The sequence below is a fragment of the Drosophila biarmipes genome, chromosome 3R, assembly GCF_025231255.1.
Source record: "Drosophila biarmipes strain raj3 chromosome 3R, RU_DBia_V1.1, whole genome shotgun sequence".
In the NCBI taxonomy this organism is placed as follows: domain Eukaryota; kingdom Metazoa; phylum Arthropoda; class Insecta; order Diptera; family Drosophilidae; genus Drosophila; species Drosophila biarmipes.
The window spans coordinates 13,390,129-13,409,922 of NC_066616.1; the positions used below are offsets into that span (position 1 = coordinate 13,390,129).

General features: G+C 46.4%; 1 protein-coding gene across 10 annotated transcripts; it reads right to left on the bottom strand.

The window, feature by feature from the left end:
• Window positions 1-77: 77 nt before the first annotated feature.
• On the bottom strand, window positions 78-19,251 carry LOC108031471 (neurexin-1). Of its 10 annotated transcripts, none has more exons than XR_006367362.2 (14): window positions 17,278-19,236; window positions 16,157-16,630; window positions 15,783-16,094; window positions 15,606-15,722; window positions 15,159-15,543; window positions 14,691-15,061; window positions 13,940-14,060; window positions 9,441-9,588; window positions 8,625-9,382; window positions 7,871-8,221; window positions 7,557-7,792; window positions 5,821-6,172; window positions 3,027-4,134; window positions 78-2,965 (listed from the first exon to the last, which is right to left on the bottom strand). XR_006367362.2 is itself a non-coding variant. In XM_017104923.3 (13 exons), exons 1-13 carry the CDS (start codon window positions 18,211-18,213, stop codon window positions 3,128-3,130), a joined length of 5,568 nt encoding a protein of 1,855 aa, XP_016960412.1. In that variant the 5' UTR covers window positions 18,214-19,251; the 3' UTR covers window positions 78-3,127. The 10 variants fall into 10 exon arrangements, 8 of the variants coding, with proteins under 8 accessions (XP_016960412.1, XP_043947029.1, XP_016960415.1 ...); XR_006367363.2 differs by having other exon boundaries at window positions 78-2,968; XM_017104923.3 differs by having other exon boundaries at window positions 78-4,134; window positions 17,278-19,251.
• Between the last annotated feature and the right edge of the window lie 543 nt (window positions 19,252-19,794).

Here is a 19,794-nt window from a genome sequence, read left to right on the forward strand (position 1 = left end):
GGCGCCAATTTTTAAAATAGAGGCGCGCTGCAATATTGAATATTCAGTTCCCAAACCATAAGCCAGCAACGTTTTTTCAATTATATTTTTATTGTATTTATTATATGCAATGTTATAATTCTGTGTTTTGTCAGTCATTCTGTATTTGTATGCGTTTTACAATTTTGTTTTTGGTTTCCTCGTAAATTATAAAATCTAACACAAAACAAAGCATTTTCTTTAACAATCACTGCCGCTACATATACATACACGTTACAATTTGTTAAATATATATATAAGTAGGCACAGCTCAAGCGCCGCGCGTCCAATACAAGTTCATATACATATTCTCTGTTATATGTGGGGGTGTTGTGTGTCGGTTTATATATATGTATAGATTAGATAACAATGATATTAAGCCTAGGTAGAAGTAAGTTTTAGTACCGATACTAGCGATCGTTCCTCGCCCAATGCGCTCCCACTCGCACCCGCTGCTCCTTCGTCGACTTGAACTATTACGTTACATGCTTTAACTATGTTACTGTTACCCATACAACTAACTGTACTCGTCCTTCTCGATCCTGTCCCCATATCATACATACATAACATTTACCTTGAACTGCTTTTGATCTCTAATAAAATGTAATATTCCGGAAACAATGAAGAAGTTTGCTCTTGGGGCGAGTCAGATCGATATCCTTATCGTGGGAACTCGGGGACTCAATATCGTGTGCTCGCTGATAAACCGCAAGGCAAATTCGTATAATTAGTTATATTTAATTTGGTTTTGGTTTTCTCTTGAATCGAAATGAATAAACGTTAGTGGTTTACTTTAAATGCAGAGTTTTCATTGTGCAGCATTAACATTGTGAAGAGATAGAGAGAAAGTTGTCGGGAGAGAGTGTTACATATATAAGTGGGAATGGTTTTGGTTATCAGGTTAACAGCGTTTAAAACTTGTGGTTTCTCGTTTGGATTTGGATTATCAAATCGAAGGGACGTAATACATAGTAATCATATTCGCACTTGATACCGTATGCCAGTATATGTTGTATAGAGATGTACATTTATTATAGTATGTCTTGTATAATATAATTGTGTGTCTTCCATTGTCTGCCTATGTACTGTGATGTACTGTGTCTCGCTATGAGTGACTTGTAATTGTAATTGTCCTAGGTGTTCATTTCAGCTAGATTCGCTAGTTTGTCTCGTGTTTTCGCTTTCGCATCCTTTGTATACAAGTTAAGGGTTTAAAAAACTCGAAAATATATCAAAAGTTTCTTGAAATGCAGTATATATGTTTGTTAGTTGTTAAATATATATATGTTCGTGTATATATAGTACGTCCTAGGTATATACAGCATACCTCGCCTTATTTTCCTTTCAGAATTTGAGAGAAGTATGTCCAGTAGTTTCGAATGCGTGAGTGGTGAGTGGGTGAGTGTGTGTGCGAGGGTGAGGTGAGTGTGCGTGTATTAGTATTAGTATATCAAGTGTATATAGGTTTTCGTATCTTGTATATCTAATCCAAAATGATACTCTAATTGGTACTGATAGTGAGGCAAAACTTGAATATAGCGCATCAAAATGATATATGCGGTTGGATATATGTATACAGAGTTCAATGGCGGCTGCATAAAGTCGAATTTCGCTGTGTGTGCTGCTGTGGGTGTATCTGTGTTGGCGTCGGTGTCAGCGTGTGTGTGTGCTGGTGACTGCCGATTGTGTATACGTCACGTGGGCCTCGAAAAATACGCTTAAAGCTGCTATAATACTGTAAAATTGTTGCTTGATCTCCTCGCGCTGAGGCGGTAAAGTAATGTTCGCTCACATCGCATAGCAGTTGTGGTAGAAAAGCTAGGTAGGTTCGCTTCAGTGTGTCAGAGTGTCCTGGGGTGTGTGGCGCGTGATTGTGTCCTGTGTCTTGTGGCACGTGTCTTGTCTTTTCCTTGATATGTCTGAGTTCATACTGCACGCGGCTGGGTGGCAGTATTTAGTCTCAAATACATATAAAAAGTATATGTGTTGGGCTCGGGAGTGGAGGGGACTAACACAAAATCGCATCGAGTTGCTGCACGCAAACGAAAAAGTCGCATCACGCATCGTCGTCATCACGTCAACCAAATCGTGGGTATCTACTGTGCCCTCCGCATCGTATTATCCGATTTCGCCTGGTTATCCCTTATCTCATTTACATCGTTTAACTAATTAAAGCCGGTTTCAATTCAACAAACAATCCGTAGCATAAATTCTTGCATTCCCCGTCGTCATTATTATTATTATTACTATTATTGTAGTCAACCAATGTTTGTCTCCTACGTTTACAGCACCACATTTTGTAACTTTACACGCGAAGAAAAACCCACTCAGAACCTCGTTACTTTACGTTTACATATAAATATATATATTTTTAAGTACGTTTATATTGAATTTTTGCTAAATTGTTTAGTGGTTTTGCTAGAAGATTTGTGGTTTAATTGGTTTTTCTTTTTTTTGCTTCTTGGGTTTTCCTCCTTCGAACTTTTCATAGCGTACTTTGTGGCGAAATATTTTACACAATTACTTGATTGGCTAGTGGGCATAATTTATCGTAACGCTGTGATATATATAATATATATAGTGGTATTCGTTTAGTGTAATTAATATGCCTATTCGCTGACGGCTGTGGCTGCTCTCCAGTGGTAGATCTATTAGCAAGTCTTGAGTTGAAGCTATAATTTCTTAGGCGTAATCTAGACGTTACTTTCGGGGCGAACCAATGCTCCTGGCCAGACGCACTTGTCTAAAGTATTTGCGTGTCTATCTGCTATCTGCTATCTGCTATCTGCATGCTGCTAACGTTATCAGCCGTCGTTAACCGCGTATTGCCCAGCTAGCTATTATTATCCTTCCGTCCGCTTCTACTTCCGCTTCCGCTTCCGTTTGTACACGTACACCCAGTGTCCCACTGTGTCCGCTCTCTAATTGTTTAATTAACGTTATGAGGCTGCTAAATAAATATATATTTATATACGCTTATGTGTGTGTATGTTTGTTTCTGCATCTACCTGTATTTATCTGTATCTTAGGGGACTTTCACTTTCTGCTCGCTTTGCACTATTTGCATTTATTGCTAATTTGACGATGATTCCCGGGCGACCATGCCGCCTTACACATACCACTCCTTGACGTCCTTGGAGTCGCGCTTCTTGGCCTTCGGCTGCACCAGGCCCGCCATCTGGGGTCTTCCATCGCTGCCGTAGCCCAGGGACCCACTTCCGCTGGACATCATGCCGCCGCCGCCGCCACCGCCTCCGTTTCCGTTGTGGCCGTTGTGCATCTGCTGTTGGCCATGGTGCTGCTGCTGCCCAGCTCCTCCTCCGCCGCCGCCTCCTCCTCCCTGCATGTGGTGCTGCCTCTGCTGGTGGTACGAGCCGTTGGTGCTGGTGTTGCCCAGCAGGGCGGCATTCGGGTTGTGGGATCCGTAGGCGGCCGCCTTCTCGCTCTCCGTCTTGTAGCCACGATCGCCGTTGGATTTGAGCCACAGGACCAGCAGGATAACCAGCACCACTGCGATGAGTATGCCCGCCACTATGCCTATGATCATGGCAGTGCGCTCCTCCTCGATCGAGTTGATCCTGCCGCCCTTGCCCTTGGGCCGGTAGTTGTTCATGTTGGTGTTGTAGGTGTTGCCGCCATAGGGTCCGTAGGGCGGAGGATCCTGCGGCGGGATGGGCGGCGGCAGTGGTGGCAGCGGGTGGTGCTCGTCCGGCAGCTGCATGCGGTCGTGGTCATTGCGCCCGGAGCCTCCCAGGCCGCCTCCTGCCACGTAAACGTCGTACGGCGTGGTGTCCTTCTCGGTGACCGTGCTCCGGATCTCCGGCGGCGGAGTGGCCTGCGTGGTGGTGGTGGTCGTGGTCGTCGAGGTTGTACTGGTGCTCGTGCTGGTGCTGCTGCTGGTGGAGCGCTGCGTGGACGTGGTGGCCGCGCTACTGGTGGTGCTCACCTGGCCCGGAGTGCTGGCTCCTCCGCTGCTGCTGCTGCTGCTCGACTGGGTGGTGGCGTAGGAGGGAGTGCTGCCGCTGCTGCTGCTGCTGCTGCTGCCGTGTTGCTGCTGCTCCGTGGTCACATCGCTGCGCCCCGTGGTGGTGATCGTGACCATCTCATTGTTGGACTCTGCAAGCAGTCGGTTGAGTTTATTCAAGTGTTCTCAAGTGGGTGCTCTTTAAAGATGTCTGTTGCAAGTGTGGGTGTGCGTTTAGTGGCATCACATCTAACTAAGTTATTTTCAGTACCCCATTTTTAAGAAGAAAATGATCTATCATTTGATTTTTAAAATGTCAACCATATTTTACTAATACTTATGATAAGATAGTAAAATTATCAGAGTATCTACAGTACCTCACTGCGAAAAGTATCAAAAGTTAAGACCAAATTATTAGTAATATTTAAAGCCATAAATTAAAATGAAATATTTTATAATAAAATCTTGTATTGTATCACCTACTTAAGGATCCCTGTTCTTGAGTTACTTAGCTTCCCCCCAGAAATCACTCGAACCGCCAGTTGTGCTTTGCTTTTCATAGTTTATTCAACACAGAGAGGATTAGAGATTTAGATATTGAGAGATATGTTGAAGTGTGTCTTTCTTGTAGTGGGTGCTGGACCTTCGATTTTTTCGCACGATATGTACACATTGGAATTGGAAGAACGTAGAACTATGCAATCGAGGAAGGAGGAGGAGGAGGAGGAGAAGGAGTGGGAAAATCACATCTTACACCTGCAGACGCTGCTTTTATCGCTACTATGTACAAAACATATACATCTTCGATCGGGACACCCATAAGTGCATATGGAGTGCCTGCTTGTAACGCTTAACCCTTATCGCTTAACGCTTAACCCTCGCTCAGCCAAAAACCCTCGCCAATGATCGGTGTGGTTGTTGTAGTTGTTGTTCTGGCTGTTATAGTTGGTAGTTGTTGTTCTGGTTGTTGAAGTTGCATTATTTTTGCTGTTGCTGTTGGTTTAGCTGGTGGCTTAGCTCTCGTAATGCTAGAGTTAGTTATACAGATAGACAGAGGTCTAGTTGGAAGCTTAGCCTAAGTGCATTGCTTGGTTGCATTGGTTGTTTGCTTATGGGAATTTACAGAGTATCCATGGCGCGATCACAGTCAGAAATATGAAGGCGATTTCACATTCTGAAAGAGACACATAAGGCGTACTCGTTGTCAGTTCAAATTAGAAGGCAATCGATCATCGGCGACAGGTGGAGATGAAGGATATAGGCGACGTTTGTAGCGATACTTTCGTTTTGTTTTTTTTTTTTCTGGGCTGATCTGAGCTGAGATGACACGGCGATTTGATTGATATTGGTTGGTTTCTGGTTGGGTTGATGCATTGCGAGGGGTGCGATAGAGGCGATACATATACATATTATATTCAGAGCTGTTTGGCTGTTTCAATGTGGTCGTGTAAGCGGTCAAAGCGTTGGCGTTGCATTGGCAGTAACCTAACTGGGGTATCCTCGGTCTCCGTGGAACACTGAACAAAACTGAAAAGGCAAAGCGTCACTAGCTAAACGGTTATGCTTAGGCGGTTACACATGGAGAGCTTCGATGGCAGGCTATATAGCTCGAACTCAAACTCAAACTGGAACTCGAACACAATGAAACCCACAGCTTAATCGTTAACACGTTGGCTACGTTACTACGGCGTATACTTAACTTGAGTTTCGAGTGGGGCTAGCTAATGTCTGTGATGAAGTGTATGTCTTTGTATGGTGTCTAGTTTTCAGTGTCTTCCGTGATTGATCCAAATGCCAATGACAAAATGAGACCAACACACACCGGCTAAGGCACTCACCTGAACCCCTGGCTGTGCTCGTCGAGGTGAACTGCTCCGTGGTCTCCCCGTAGTCGCCGGAGCCGTGGACGCAGTCCTCGTCGTCGCAGGCCCGCTCGGTGCCGTTGGTGATGGCACCGCCACTGTTGTTCCCGCCGGTACTCAGGCTATTCCCCTGCTGGGAGGTGGTTGTCTGCTTGGTGGGCGGCACATACACCGGTGTGATCAGATCGTCCCCGCTACCCGATTCGAATGGCGGCGTGCACTCGTCCTCGTCGTCGCCGCGACATCCGGATCCGGCTCCCGAGAAGATCAGATCGTCCAGCGCACCCGGATAACCACTCGCCGGCGTCTGTCGAGTAGAGTTCAAAGTCTAATTTTACTTCAGTTGATCTGGCGGCAGCCGGGCCAAGCGATGGTTATTGTATGGGCTTGTTAACTGGATTAGTAAGTTTGTTGTAAGGTGCTGTTTGGTTAAGTATATATGGGTGCGTGTGAGCAGGTGAAGCCAGTGAAGAGAGAGCCTTTTTAGGTATATTAGGATCTTAAAACTAAAACAATCATTTTATGTAATAATTAGCTTATTTTAACAATAAAATATGTTATATTGCTTTCAGAGAATAGTCTCAAATGAAAATTCTTCTTTATTTTTACTCCCCAACCCCGTTCTTGAAATCAAGTCCAAAGTGCTCTCAATATTTTGTATTCAAGATTAAAAATTTCTCGATTTTGTTTTTCGAGACGGAAGAAAATTAGGGGATGAAGAATTGAGATTGAATCGGTCTTAGCTGACTTATAGATCGGGAGAACGCTATTGAGAACGATTTATTCTGTGTGTAGAGTTATGAAGTTGTTATACTTCTTATCCGGGTTTTGTATTTTAAAGAAATTCAATTTTATTATATATTAATGCCCACATTTCTTGTTGCTGGTGAATTCATGATGTTTTATTAGATGTATAAATCATCTTCAAAAAAGTACAAAGTACTACCTATGATACCTTGAACCTCCACTGGCTTTCCCATACTTGTGCTTTGGCTTGTGTTCAAGTTTAATGTGAGCTTTGATTAGAGTCATGCGGCATAAGTGCGACGAGTTCTAGTGCATAGTAAATCGTATCAGCTGATATGGCTGTATATATATTCACAATTATCGGTTAATGTGCTGTGCAGCAATGGATACAAATTCAGGAAACTCAAGTAGCTGGTTAGTGGAAAATCTGGCGGTTCTCTTTTGTTTTCTTTTTGTTAATTGGTTGGTGCGTTAAAAGCGTTACAGTAAAAACGAAGGCGCCCGAGGGAAATCATAAGGTCAATTCAAATGCAGCATTTACACTAGGTTATACAGTTAGTTAGCTAATACTTTTAGTTAGTTAGAACGGTTAACGTTTGTACTGAATGTCGAACCGAATTTCCCGGATTTGATTATGATGACGATGACTTCAATGTACAGATGTAGTTAGATTCGATACGGTTAACGGATATGCATTTAAAATATCAGGATAGTGCTGGGAACTGTACATTATTCGAATCGGTTTTCGAATTTCGGAGGTGCAATCAAATCATGTCAAATCATTTGGGAAAAGGGGTTCCACAACTCATGAAGCGGATTAATACGATAATTTGGTTAGATTTTCTTTTTTTTTTGGTTTTAATTAAAGAAAGAATTTTGAATAAACTTGGTTTACGATGAGAAAAATACTTGGAAAGTTGAAAGTTGAGAGGAATTCAAATAAAATTTCAAATAAATTCCCTAACCTGCTGCATTCTCTGCAGATCATTTCTATCTAATACTCCAGTTACCAATTGAACATCTCCGCGGATGGTGATTTGGGGGTCGCGTTCGACGGCCAAGTCCAGGATGCGTAACTTGTTAACCGACAGTCCGGCAATCACGCCGGCGAACGGTCGCTCGATGCGGCTGCGACCGTTCCGACTGAACTTGCCGCCGACCTGAACGTTGGACATGGTATTGAACACGGTCGAGTGATGGCCTGCCAGGTGGGGAAGAAGATCGAAAGCAGAGTTAAGTACCCCCGCAGCAGGGCTGTGTCTAACCCCCGTCCACTTACTCTGCGGCGTGAGCGCCTGCACATTGTAGTCGTCCAGCTGCAGCGTTGCGTTGCCTCCCTTCCGCTGGAACCGCACCACGTGGTAGGCGTTGTCGTTCACCTTCGTCCCGATCTCGCCCAGCGGCAGGTCCACGCTGCCAATGTTGTACACCATGAAGATGTTGCCCTCCACTATCTCCAGCTCCATGTAGTCCTGCGTGGTGGCGCTCTCCACCCGCAGGAGCACTGCGTCCGGCCGGGTGGTTATGAAGCCCAGGGCTATGTTGTCCTCCTCGGTGTCGGCCTGGGCGTTCTCTGGGAACGTGTACTGTACCATGCCCTTGTTGTTGCCGAACTCATAGGCAATCGATTCTGGGGGCGCAAATATATAGATTTTAAATCAACGGACTAATGATTCGAAAATTGAAAGTAAGGTGTTTTGAAATCTTATTATTTTGATAAACAAATAGAAAATATTTAGTACGGTTACTGACTTGTGGTGTTCAAAATCTCAGAACCAATCAAGTTACTATTTTAAGGATTTATAATTCCTGGAAACGTTTATCAGAATCAATACTTAACATAAAAACATGCTAACGTTTCCTTAACATATAAAGCTTCGGTTAAGAAAATGGTTTTTCGCAAGTCTCAGTTACAGAGATAAGTGTAGCAGGGACTTTAACTCTCTGTTAAGAATTTGCAAAACTATGGAATCAAAAAGTGTCCTTAAATATTGAATTATCACCTTTCAGAGCTTCCCTAGATTTATTCTTACCATCGTAACAAGTGGGTCCCGTGTAGGAGGTCATCTCGCACTCACAGGCGTAGGCGTTCCACTGCTGCACGCAGTTGCCCCTGTTGGCGCAGGCATTCTGGCTGCACTTGGTGGGTCCCTCGCAGCCACTGACCACCAGGGAACTGGGCACCACTGCGTCGCTGGTCAGCGAGGGAGAGGCGTCGCCCAGGTCCAGGGAGGCCAGGCAGCCCTCGAAACCGGACCTCGAGGAGATCGAGGCCGGCAGCTTGGAGTACATGTCCTTGAAGACGCCGCCAATGTACAGGATGCCCGCCAGCTCTAGGTGCATGTTGTTCCCGGTCAGGCTGATGATCTCGAAGGAGTCGTCCACGGTCAGCGTGTGCGTCTTGGGTCCCGGGCGCCTAATGCTGACCTGGTGCCAGCGGTTGTCGTTCATGTGGATGCGCGACTTGTCCCTCATGGTCACCGGTCCGTCGCCCAGATCGAAGGTGTAGTGGATGTGACCATTGACCAGCTCCACTGCCACGAAGTCGTTGCGTCTTCCGCCATTGAAGACCAGCAGCCCATTGGGCTCCACGGTCTTGAAGCGGAAGTCAATGGAGATGCTGTTGTAGGCCTTCAGCATGGCCAGTCCCACGTAGGAGTGCTTGGAGCGGAAGGTGGCCGCGTGGTAGGGCTGCCCAGCCGGGGAGTTCACGAAGCGGGCCGTCAGCTTGAAGGTGGCACTGGGCAGGGCCGAGAGCTCCGGTCCCAGGCTCTTGACGATGTCCAGGTAGCTGAGGGTAAAAGCAAAAATAGAGGTCTACAATCGGACTCGACCCAGGCGATACCCACCGCTGGCCATTGAACACCAGGCCCTGCATCTGGCCCACGAAGTTCGGCATGGTGGAGGTCATCTGGATCTCCTCCTCGGCGTGGAAGAGGCCGCCCAGGTGGATCGAGCGGATCTCCATGGTGCTGTGGCGACCCAGGATCGTTTCGGCTGTGGAAGGAACATGTCCAAAAACAAGATATGGATAAAAAGGGGGGCCTCGCCACGGGGTTTGTCTAGCCAGGATCGGCTGGCTCTAAGTTGTTGACTAGGCGGAGTACCGTTAACACTGGTTACAGTTACATATGGATAGATTATATATTGGCATATAGGTAGAGTTGGTACGAGTAGTATATGGAGTATAGTTGGTGACAAGAAGCACATACGCATATGTAGTAGTCAAAGAGTATATAAGAATATATAGAGTAGATATAGGAATGCGGTTTTAGTAGACATAGATCTAGTTTTGTTGGTTCATAGATTTTCAAGCAGTTGTATTTTCACTCGACAAGTGGCTGAATGTAGTTGGAATTCGATTGGAGTATTGTTATTTAGTTAGTTGCAGCTTTGTACATACTAAAGAAATGTGCAGATACAATACATACAATGTACTGGTACGGATAGTAGTTGTAGTTATTAATTGTTAATTGTTAATTAAGAGTCCAAACGAAATCGGTAATCGAAAATCGCTGCCACAGCGCAAACCAAAGGAAACTAAGTAAAAGTAAAGAGTTCGCTAAGTTGATTAGATTAGGTTAGTTGGTGCGCATTTTGTTCTTGTTTACATACGAATATGCAATATGCATTGGTTGACATTTTGCGGAGTATATATATATTTTTCATTTTCTTAGACTAGTTTGGTGTGTGAGATACATTTTCAATACGATTACGGTGGCGGTGACATTTCAGATAATTTCATTGAGCTTTCACCTCTCAGCTGTGCGTGGGAACCGAGGAAAAGTATAATATATGAGAGGGTTCACTGAGGCAACCTACGGTCTAGAAAAGGGCAACTCAAAAGGTCAGGGATAGTATTTGGTAATAATTGAAACGAAAATTGGAAAGTAATTCGGTCTTTGCTTAACGACATTGAACTAAACATCGATGGGTTTCCGAGTATTGGTAAGCTGTCCGTGTGTTCTGTTACTGTAAATGTGTTAATCTGCGCCCTGGAGAGTTCCGTGTGTGTGTTCGAGTGGCTGAGTGTGTGTGCGGCGACTACGTCTAAGTTAATAGGGGTGCATTAGCCTTAACGAGCGACCACATTGCGCATACGACGCGTGGGCCTCCGAAATGATTGACATCTTGACATGCAAATGACTGCGGCGACAGAGACAGAAGTAGCAGAGTAACAGCAAGAGAGAGAGAGAGAGCAATAGAGAGTGAAGGAAGGGGCGATGAGGTGGGCGGTGGGTGGTGGGCGGTGGTTGGCGGGCGAAGTCGAAGTAGGCCACTGTTCTTGCAGCTGGCAATTTGGCGCATTTACAGTTACTTATTCATACACTTGAATCGCTGAGTGGACTGAGGGGGCTGAGAGATGCGATGGCGAGCGATACGAATACGATAGAGTACGATACGGTTCGATATAGAGAAACAAAGATATACACTATACACTGTACAGGGGCTATGGTCCGATTTCGTGAGCAGGTCATGCGGTCTTAGACAGGCTATATCATTCATTCCAACTGACAGTCATGGCTGTTGCTGCTTACTTAATGGGCATTACATAGTTTCGTTGCTGCTGCTTGTTTTTCTCTTTAATATTCAGGTGCTCACATGCAAACGCGTCACGTGTGTGTGTGTTCTGGTGCAACGGTGCGTGAGAGAGTGTGGGTATGGGCCTGTGCAGGTGTGCGAGACTTCCAGTTGACATTAAGTGTGTGTGTGTTCTCGTTCCAGGCAGGAGCAGGATCCGGCTATAAGGAAAACTCCTAACTTTCCCTAATCTTTAACTTGGTCTTGTTTAAATAGTTTTTCAATGTTTATTTCATCTTTAAGAGTTTTACTAAGGTTCGTAAGTTGTGAAAAGTTTATATAAATAACAATTAACTCTGAATTTATTTAAAAGTTCGGAACTATGTGGTACTAGTGATTTTTTTTATTACTGCATATTTATCGATCAATAATATACTATTTTAGCGTGACTAATGAGTTTCCTAGCCAATAGAAACGTTAGTATAACATGACCTTTATCAGATCCTTTTGTACTTGAAAAACATCAGAGTAGCCCTAATGCCAGGTAGTTCTTTTTCAGTGTAGCCTTCTCCGTCGCCTGCCTTTCGGTTCTCCTTATTTTCAGTTCTGTGTTTATTTTTTGGACACACTTACACAACAAGAATCTAATTTTACGTGAGACACGTTAGGCTTGATTAGTTAGTTGCAAGTTGGTTGCGGTTGCGGTATTGTTGTATTGATGTTTACGATAGTTGAGTTTACTTAACACAAAGCTAATTACATATTAAATGGTGCAAAATTACAGCCCTGGGCGCTTTCAAACATTGTTTTGCCCTCTCGTCTCAATAAGCCACGGCTAATGCTAATGCAAATGCTAATGCCAACGCTAATGCCCATTTTGCAATGGAACTCCACTTCAATCGCAATCGCAATTCGCCGATAGCGTGACTTTCATCGAGCGATTTGGGCAAAAAAATGTTTCCCCGAGTTCTTGCGTGTCGATTTTTTTCTCTCGCCTAAAACATGAAACGAAAAACGATATTGTACACTGAAATTATTTACGTTGCGTTCCCGACATTTTTGCACTGTTCGCCTTACTCATTTTTGCTCTTTAGTACTTTACTTTTCTCGCTTGTCGGTCGCATTTCGCTTTTTTCAAAGAAGGTCATTTAGATCACGCTCGTGATAGGGGAATTGCATTTGCATATGACACTGTTATTACTTGTCGTAGTGCTCGGAACACCATGGTTGTTGTTCGCTGTTCTACATTCGTTCGGTAGAAGTCTGAAACAAACACCTTTTAACGTTAACATACCGCACGTGTCGTTTAAATTATGGTACAGCAATTATTTAAGTTGTTTTCATTGTTAAGCTTATCCTAGGACTGCAAACGATTACTCTTTTCCAGATAAATATTTACAAAAACCAAGAGCGAACATAGGACATAAGGTATTTTAAAGTTGCTGAGCCAGTCCCGGGGATTATTAATGGCGCCGAAACATAAAAATCAAAATGGAAAAAGCAAAAAATATAGGCTTCTTAAAACAACTGACTAAATTATATAATAGAAACTCTGATAAACATCGTTAGCTAGCTTAGAAATTAAAGGGTTCCCCGGGCTATTCGCTCAACAACACAACAGATCTTCAATGAAAACCAAACATATAACTCGATCATCAAGGACAAAACAATTTACAAGACAGTCAATATAAGGTATTTATAACACTTAAGGCTGAAACTTTACAGCTGTCCAACTTTCTTTGCTTTCGTATTTACGCTTATCGATTACAATACTTTCTGTGTGGGCTTAGGAATTGGAATTGAGTTGTAATTGGAATTGAATTGGCAATCGTAATTGGGAAATCAAACAAAGTAAGTAAGTATCGCAAATGAAAACACAACATCGAGATGTTCGAAAGAGTTTTGAGAGGAACTTACAAGAGCAAAATATATAAAAAATCATTACGAATGGTTAGTTGAGAATGCGATCGAAGGACACCACCCATCCGAGGGGTCTTCGACCCATCGCATGAGCACATGGTATGCTTAAACAAACTTTCAGAGAGGCGTACAATGTGTGGAATGGTGTGGATGTGGAGCCGGGTGTCTTATGATGTTCAAACTATACTTTGCAGATGCTTAACGATGTTCAGAGGTACAGAGCGAGGTAGATATAGGTGGATAGATAGAGTTACGGATAGAGCTGTCTAGTCAAATCAGTTCTTCCCCCTCATCATCATCGTCATCATCATCGGGGGAAGGAAGTTCGAGAAATGTGTCATGAGAAATGAGAGGTAATAAATATGCTAGATACTTTCAAATTCGGTTCGGTAGTTCTTCTTTTCGACAGTACTTCCACTGCATTTCTTCAGGTGTAATCGCATGTGTCGTATGTGTGCGTGTTCGTGAGGCTGTGTTGGTGTGAGAATCCGTGTTAACTGAAAAGCTCTCAACTGAAAAGTTTAAGTGGAACTTAAAAACAGGAAGACGCGCCGCCGACTGCACTTTCCTTCTGTATTGATTTTCTCCCTATATATATATATTATATCTTTTTCTTTGTATCTTTTTCTCAGGTCTCCTTTCTTTTCAACTGCCCTGAAGCACCTTCACACACCTTCCTGCTGAGTTCTTGGGGGCGGGGAGGGGCTTTTCCTACTTGAACTTGAACCTGCAGGTGGTGCGTGGAGCACCTTTCATGGAAGCTAATCGCTGGGGGACACTCCTATGACCCTACGAAGGGAGTTGGTAGGTTGTCGGTTGGTTGGTTCATTGGTTGGTTTAGTTGGTTGGTAAAAAAAACGACACGGCACGACACGTAGTAGGGCATAGATGTGCTGTTGATACATACATAACATACCCCTGACGGGGGGAGCCCCGTCGACTTGAAGCCGCAGATTGGAGGCCCTGCGCGAGAAGCGGATCGTGTGCCAGTTGTTGTCGTTGAGCACCGACTGGCCGGCCAGCAGGTTCTGCAAGGGATTAGCACACTCTCTCAGAGACTGTCCGGAAGCCATTGAAAATCGCCTTTTCTTTCGGATTGACCTTGGCTTAGTCAAATGTGGGTGAGGAACTTAAGCCGTATAGGGGATAGGTTTATATCCCCTAAATACGAGTATATATCTTATCGTTTGAAACATAGAATGCAGATAATTTACTACTAAATATTAACAACAAAAAGTAAGTTATACTTTTGTTACATATATCATTATAAACTTAAATCTATAGCGAATAATGGTTTTGTAAAACAAATTTTTAACCAATCAAGGAACACGGAAAAAGCGAGGTTTAAAGAGTGTTATATATATATAATCCGACGTCTAATTAAAAAAAATGACATAATTTGATTTAATCTAAATATATTACTACAATTAAAAAACCATGTGCAAAAGAACAACGACAAAAAATTGGTTCTTCTGGATAATGTTTTAAAAAAACACATTTAAATAAAGTTCGGATTCCTAAAGAGAAAATAAATGTTGAGGATTTCAAACACATCCTTCGTTTAATTTAAGTTACCCAAGGCCGAAAGTAAAAGGCGATTTTCAGGAGCAGAGGACTTCTGTCGGGTCGCGTTGAGCACCTTCCCCGCAAAAACTCACCTTCTCGCGGTCGCTCAGCCGCACACTGGCCCTCACCCTTCCCGCCACCAGAGCGATCTCCAGCCGGTCCGGGGAGTTGGACTCGGCGCTGGTCAGCAGCAGCAGGCCCGCCGGACGGGAGGTCTTGAAGCGGATGACCAGCTCCTCGGTCTGCGTCTTCGTGCCCTGTCCGTTGCCCAGCCAGATGGTCATGTGCTGGCTGCCGTTGAAGGCCAGCGTGGCCAGTTCCCGGCCGCAGGTGGGTCCTCCGTACAAGGTGGCCGAGCAGTCGCAGATGGGCCGGTTCCAGCCCTCCAGGCAGGTGCCTCCGTTCAGGCAGGGATTGCCGTTGCACACGTTGGCCTGCACATGGCACGATGGCTTCACGGAGGCTGCTCCCCGAGTGGGTTACGGGTTTCGGGTTACGGATTACGGTTTATCAGTAATGGAACCATCGCTGGCGTGACCACTCCTGCGAGGACTACTCACCCGAATCCTGGACGCGTGCAAAGGCCGCTATATCGATCGCCTTGCCACTCAGCACCAGGTCACGCAAGCAGCCCACGAATCCCTGGCGCAGCGTGGCCGTCCAAATGGCCGCCGGCCAGGCCACGCTATTGTAGGCGGGTCCCACTCCGCCCAGGTACATGTGCCCGTCCAGCTCGAGGATGGTGCCGTCGCCGGGCGTCCGGAAGTCGTTCCACACCCCGTCCACGCTCACCTTGGCGTCGCGACCATTCCGCCGGAGAATCAGGTCATGCCAGTCGCCATCGTCCACGCGACGTCGCGAGGCTCGCACCTTGGAGGCTCCGGATCCCAGGTCCAAGTGGATGTAGATGTGGCCATTCAGCAGCTCGATGGCAATCAAAACGGGCTGAGGAATATGTGGGTTATGCAAAGTGGCACGGGATAATCGTCTTTCCTGAGTCAACTCACGTTTTTGGCCCTTGGTTGCTTGGATCCCGTGGCCAGGACAATGATGCCGTTGGGCTCCTTGGTGCGGAACTTGAAGCTGATGGAACTCTGCTTGCCAGTTTCCCAAGGAGGCAGAACCTATAAGAAAAATGAATGTGATATATTTATATATATAATATAAAGATATACCAAACCTACCAAATGCGATTCGCGGGTGGTGAAGGTCACAGGGTCTTGTGGATCTCCACTGGGACACTGGTACTCCAGATTGCCAGCCACCTGAATCAGCTTGGAACCGCTTTTTGCCAGGTCGATGAGGTTCAGATTGAGTGTATCCGCCGAGAACTCCACTTTGCGCAAGCAGCCCACGAAGTTGGTGTGGACACGGGCTCCCAAAAGAGCCCTGGGATTCACCGCACCGCCCACATATACCCGCGAGGAGGAGAGCATGGTGAACTTGCCGGCGATGTGGGAGTGATCCGTGTAGACATCGTCCACCACAGTGACCAGCTGGAGGATGACAGAGAATCCGCTTTATCTTCAGTTGCATACCAAATCTTAGAGATACCTACGCGACAGAAGCTGGTGATGGAGGAGATCTCCTGGATGCGACGGTGCACGGTGACCTTGTGCCACTGGTGGTCGTCGAAGCGCACCTTCGACGGCTTGATGTGCATCTCCTGCTTGCCGTTGGCCAGTCCCATGGTCAGCGAGACGCCTCCGTCCCGCAGCGCCAGGTTCAGATAGTCGGTGCCGTGGCCCGTGTAGAAGAGCAGGCCGTTCGGCTGGCGCGTGCGGAAGTAGAAGGATATGGCATCCTGGGCACTCACTATCGGCTCGGCGCCCGTCTGGCCCAAGTCGTACGAGAGGAACTGTGTACCGCGGAACGTGGCTTCCGATGGCGCCTTCTCCTTCTCACAATACTGGCCATCGTACTCGAGGTTTCGACACTCGCAAATTGGACCGGAATCAGTGGATATACAGATGCCGCCGTGCTGGCAGGGATCGTTCCGCTCGCAGGCATCGGTGGTGTTGCCCCGAACGCCCTGGAGGATGATTTTTAGTGGGTGTTATGGATATTGATACATTTTGGGAACACTTGGATTTAAAATAGGTATGTTAATGAACAAACACCTCAACCAATAAACTCGGCCAGGTATACGAAATTGTAGAACAGGGGATTAAGTAAAATATTGGTTTGGATATATTTTGGACTGTTTTGTTTTATAGGTCTCAGTAAACTAGGAATATATTCCCTTCTGAATTTCAAAGGATGCGATAAAAATATGATAGAAATATATTAATATACGAGTATTAACAACACTCATACTAACTGGTTGAGAAACTTCTGTAATAGGCTATCAAAATATATGGTTACGAATAACAATCTCAAAATACAAAAACGTTAGGACAGTATAATTATAATTTAATGGGGTTCCGCTAAATTAAGTTTGATTTCATGCAGGATGAATTTTAAGGGACGTAACAGATAGGTTTTTATTTTACCAACAGTTTCAGCTAATAGAATTTTAGAGGGGACTGGTAAATATTACTGTGTATTATAAATAATAAAAAGATCTAGAATTCAAATGAGATTACTCAATCAATAAAAGTAGATGGTACTTGGAGCCTAGTGGTTTATGATCTTAGAGGTATCAGTTATTCATAAAAAAAATCTTGTTAAAGGACTCACCCTGAGGGGCCTTTCGCGGGCGGTCAGCTCGCCGTGATCGCAGGGCACATCGCCGCACTTGATGTCGCGCTGCTGCTTGATCTCCTGGCGCCTTGTGGGGCCGCCCGGCTGATCGGCGTAGACCAGGTTCCGGATGGCCCCCCGGAAACGCGGCTCGAAGATGACGCTGGGCAGGGCCAGGAGCGCCAGCTTGGTGCTGTACCAGTTGGGCATTCCGCCCACGTAGACGTCCGAGTTGCTGGCGAACTTGCCGAACTGGAACTCCTTGCCCTTCGTGGACCGCTGCTGCGAGACGCCGTCGACGATGAGCGAGGTCTGCTCGTCGTTCCGCAGGACCTGCACCTTGTGCCAGTGGCCGTCGTGCAACTCCCGGCCCACGGTGATGATTTGCGCCCCACCGCCCAGGTTGTATCGCAGCCGGAGGGCTCCCTCCACCAGCTTCAGCTCGAAGAAGTCGTAGGTGCCGCCGTCGTCGGTGTAGAGGACCAGTCCGTTGGGCTGCTCCGTCTTGAACTCCAGCTCCAGGGTGCCATTCAGGCCGGTGTACCACTTGCGGAAGGTGTAGACGGAGTTGCCTGAGCCGTCCAGCTGGAATCCGGCGCTAAGGGTCACGAAGCTGGCCGCCAGGCTGACCAGCAGGGCGCTGACGATGAGCACGCGGTACGAGCGGCGGTATTCCACGATCACCGGAGGCACTGGCTCGCCTCTCCGCCGGCAGCGGGCCTTGTTGAACCGCAAGTCCGGGGATTCGAAGGCGGAGGCGGATGCGGAGGTGGAGGTGGATGTGGAGGCGGAGGCGGGCAGGAGCCTCAGCTCAGCCGGATTTCGAGTTCGCTGCTGATCCCTGTCCATGTTGGGCCGTGTCCTGGCTGTCATGGCCGCAGGAGCATAGTTATCCTGATATGTTGCACTATGTGGCTGCTGTGGCGCCTTCATTCACACGCACGGCCACTCGGGGCCCTCACCCACACAGAGGCACCTACGCACGTTGCGCGCGTAAACGTAAAGCGACTCTCTATAGCCCTCTCTCTTGCTCCTCGCGTATTCCAGTCCTTGAGCGCGAGCTTTTCGCGTGTCCTTGTGTTGGTGTTACTCGGGATTGGAAGAGGACTCCTATCCGTTCTTATCCGCGCCTGCTGAGGCGAGCGTGAGAGCGCGACGGAGCGAAAGCTCGGCCAGGCGAAGTTGGCTGCGGCTGTTAACGGTACCCGTCGACTGTTAACGGCACTGCACCGTTTATTGCCTGCTTTTCTGGTCCTTAATGCTGGGCACCTTGGGTTTTTGGCAATTCGCACACTTGATTTGCATAATGTTTGGCAAACTAATTGGACACGGACACATGTTTCGCACCGATGCGGGGTCAGATAGCCGTTGCTCCGGCCGCGGCGGCTGTACTACCAGCACTGGGGGCTGTGGGGGTTGCGAAAGCTTGCCGGAGACCCCTGCCACCCGAGGTTGTGGCGCCCACGAGCGCTCCAACGTACATGTACATACTAAAAATCGGAAAAAATTTTCACTGCATGTCGCGGATGTAGGCGAAAAATTTTCCAAGCACCTCACTGCGAAGACCCCTGCAACGGGCGCTCCACCTCAAATCCACGTCAAACTAATCACTTATTCATGCGTATCGATTAAGCTGCCGATTGGAAACGATTATCTTTGCACACACTGCTATTTTTCAATTACACAATTATTCCGTTGGACTCGAACGTTGTCTGTGTCGTTTTCGCTTTATGTAACTACTTAGTTTTGGCTTCAGCACGACGCGTTTTCCTTGCAGGGGGTGAATTTATTTTTGGAGATTTTTCGGTTCCATTTTTGAGGTATACAAAAATGTTGTGTGTCGAAACTTGCTAGCAGCGCCTTCCGCTGCTCTGGGCTCCGATATCGATCCGCGCTGCATCCACGACAAGACTGAACTGCAATTTCAAACTTAATTTCCTCGCTACGTTTCCAGCGGATAACGAAAGCTCCGCCAGCTTATTCACAAAGAGCCACTGCTGCGGCCTAGACGACTGGAGGAAGGACGCTGTAATGGCACTTGGCAGGAGAAGCTAAATGTTTATTACACTAATATTTAATGTAAATAAGTTAGAAGGGTATAGAAGTACAGAAAACTCACTGGAAGATACGAAGACTGAGCTGCTTTTTGTTTGGCCCCAAAAAGTATGCTATGAAAACTAATGGACCCGTGTCCTTAGGCGTAGTGTGTGGGAATGCCAAAAATTAAAAGCTCGCTTACTTCGCACGAGGCATGCATATGCGTACTACTAACACACAAACCCACACACAGGCACCAGCTGCCCACTCACACATGCGTAATGAGCGCACAGCACGCAGGTTCATAACCTGCACCACTAAAGCGTATTAGATGCCACACGGATACACACATACGCGTGTCCTGTGGCCACACCACCCCCACCCACCGACTCCCACACACTCTCATGCTATCTCCGAGACGACCCGTGTAAATTCCTTGACATTTACTACGCAACTTCGACGACTCGGTGTCGAATT

Bases quoted from the DNA above. Each gene is read 5' to 3' on its own strand.
- LOC108031471 (XM_017104923.3), bottom strand. From the start codon at position 18,213: ATGAAGGCGCCACAGCAGCCACATAGTGCAACATATCAGGATAACTAT. The intron at 16,631-17,277 runs GTGAGTCCTTTA...ATCATCCTCCAG, and splicing joins CCCGCGAAAGGCCCCTCAGG to GGCGTTCGGGGCAACACCAC. The intron at 16,095-16,156 runs GTAGGTATCTCT...GTCATCCTCCAG, and splicing joins CCATCACCAGCTTCTGTCGC to CTGGTCACTGTGGTGGACGA.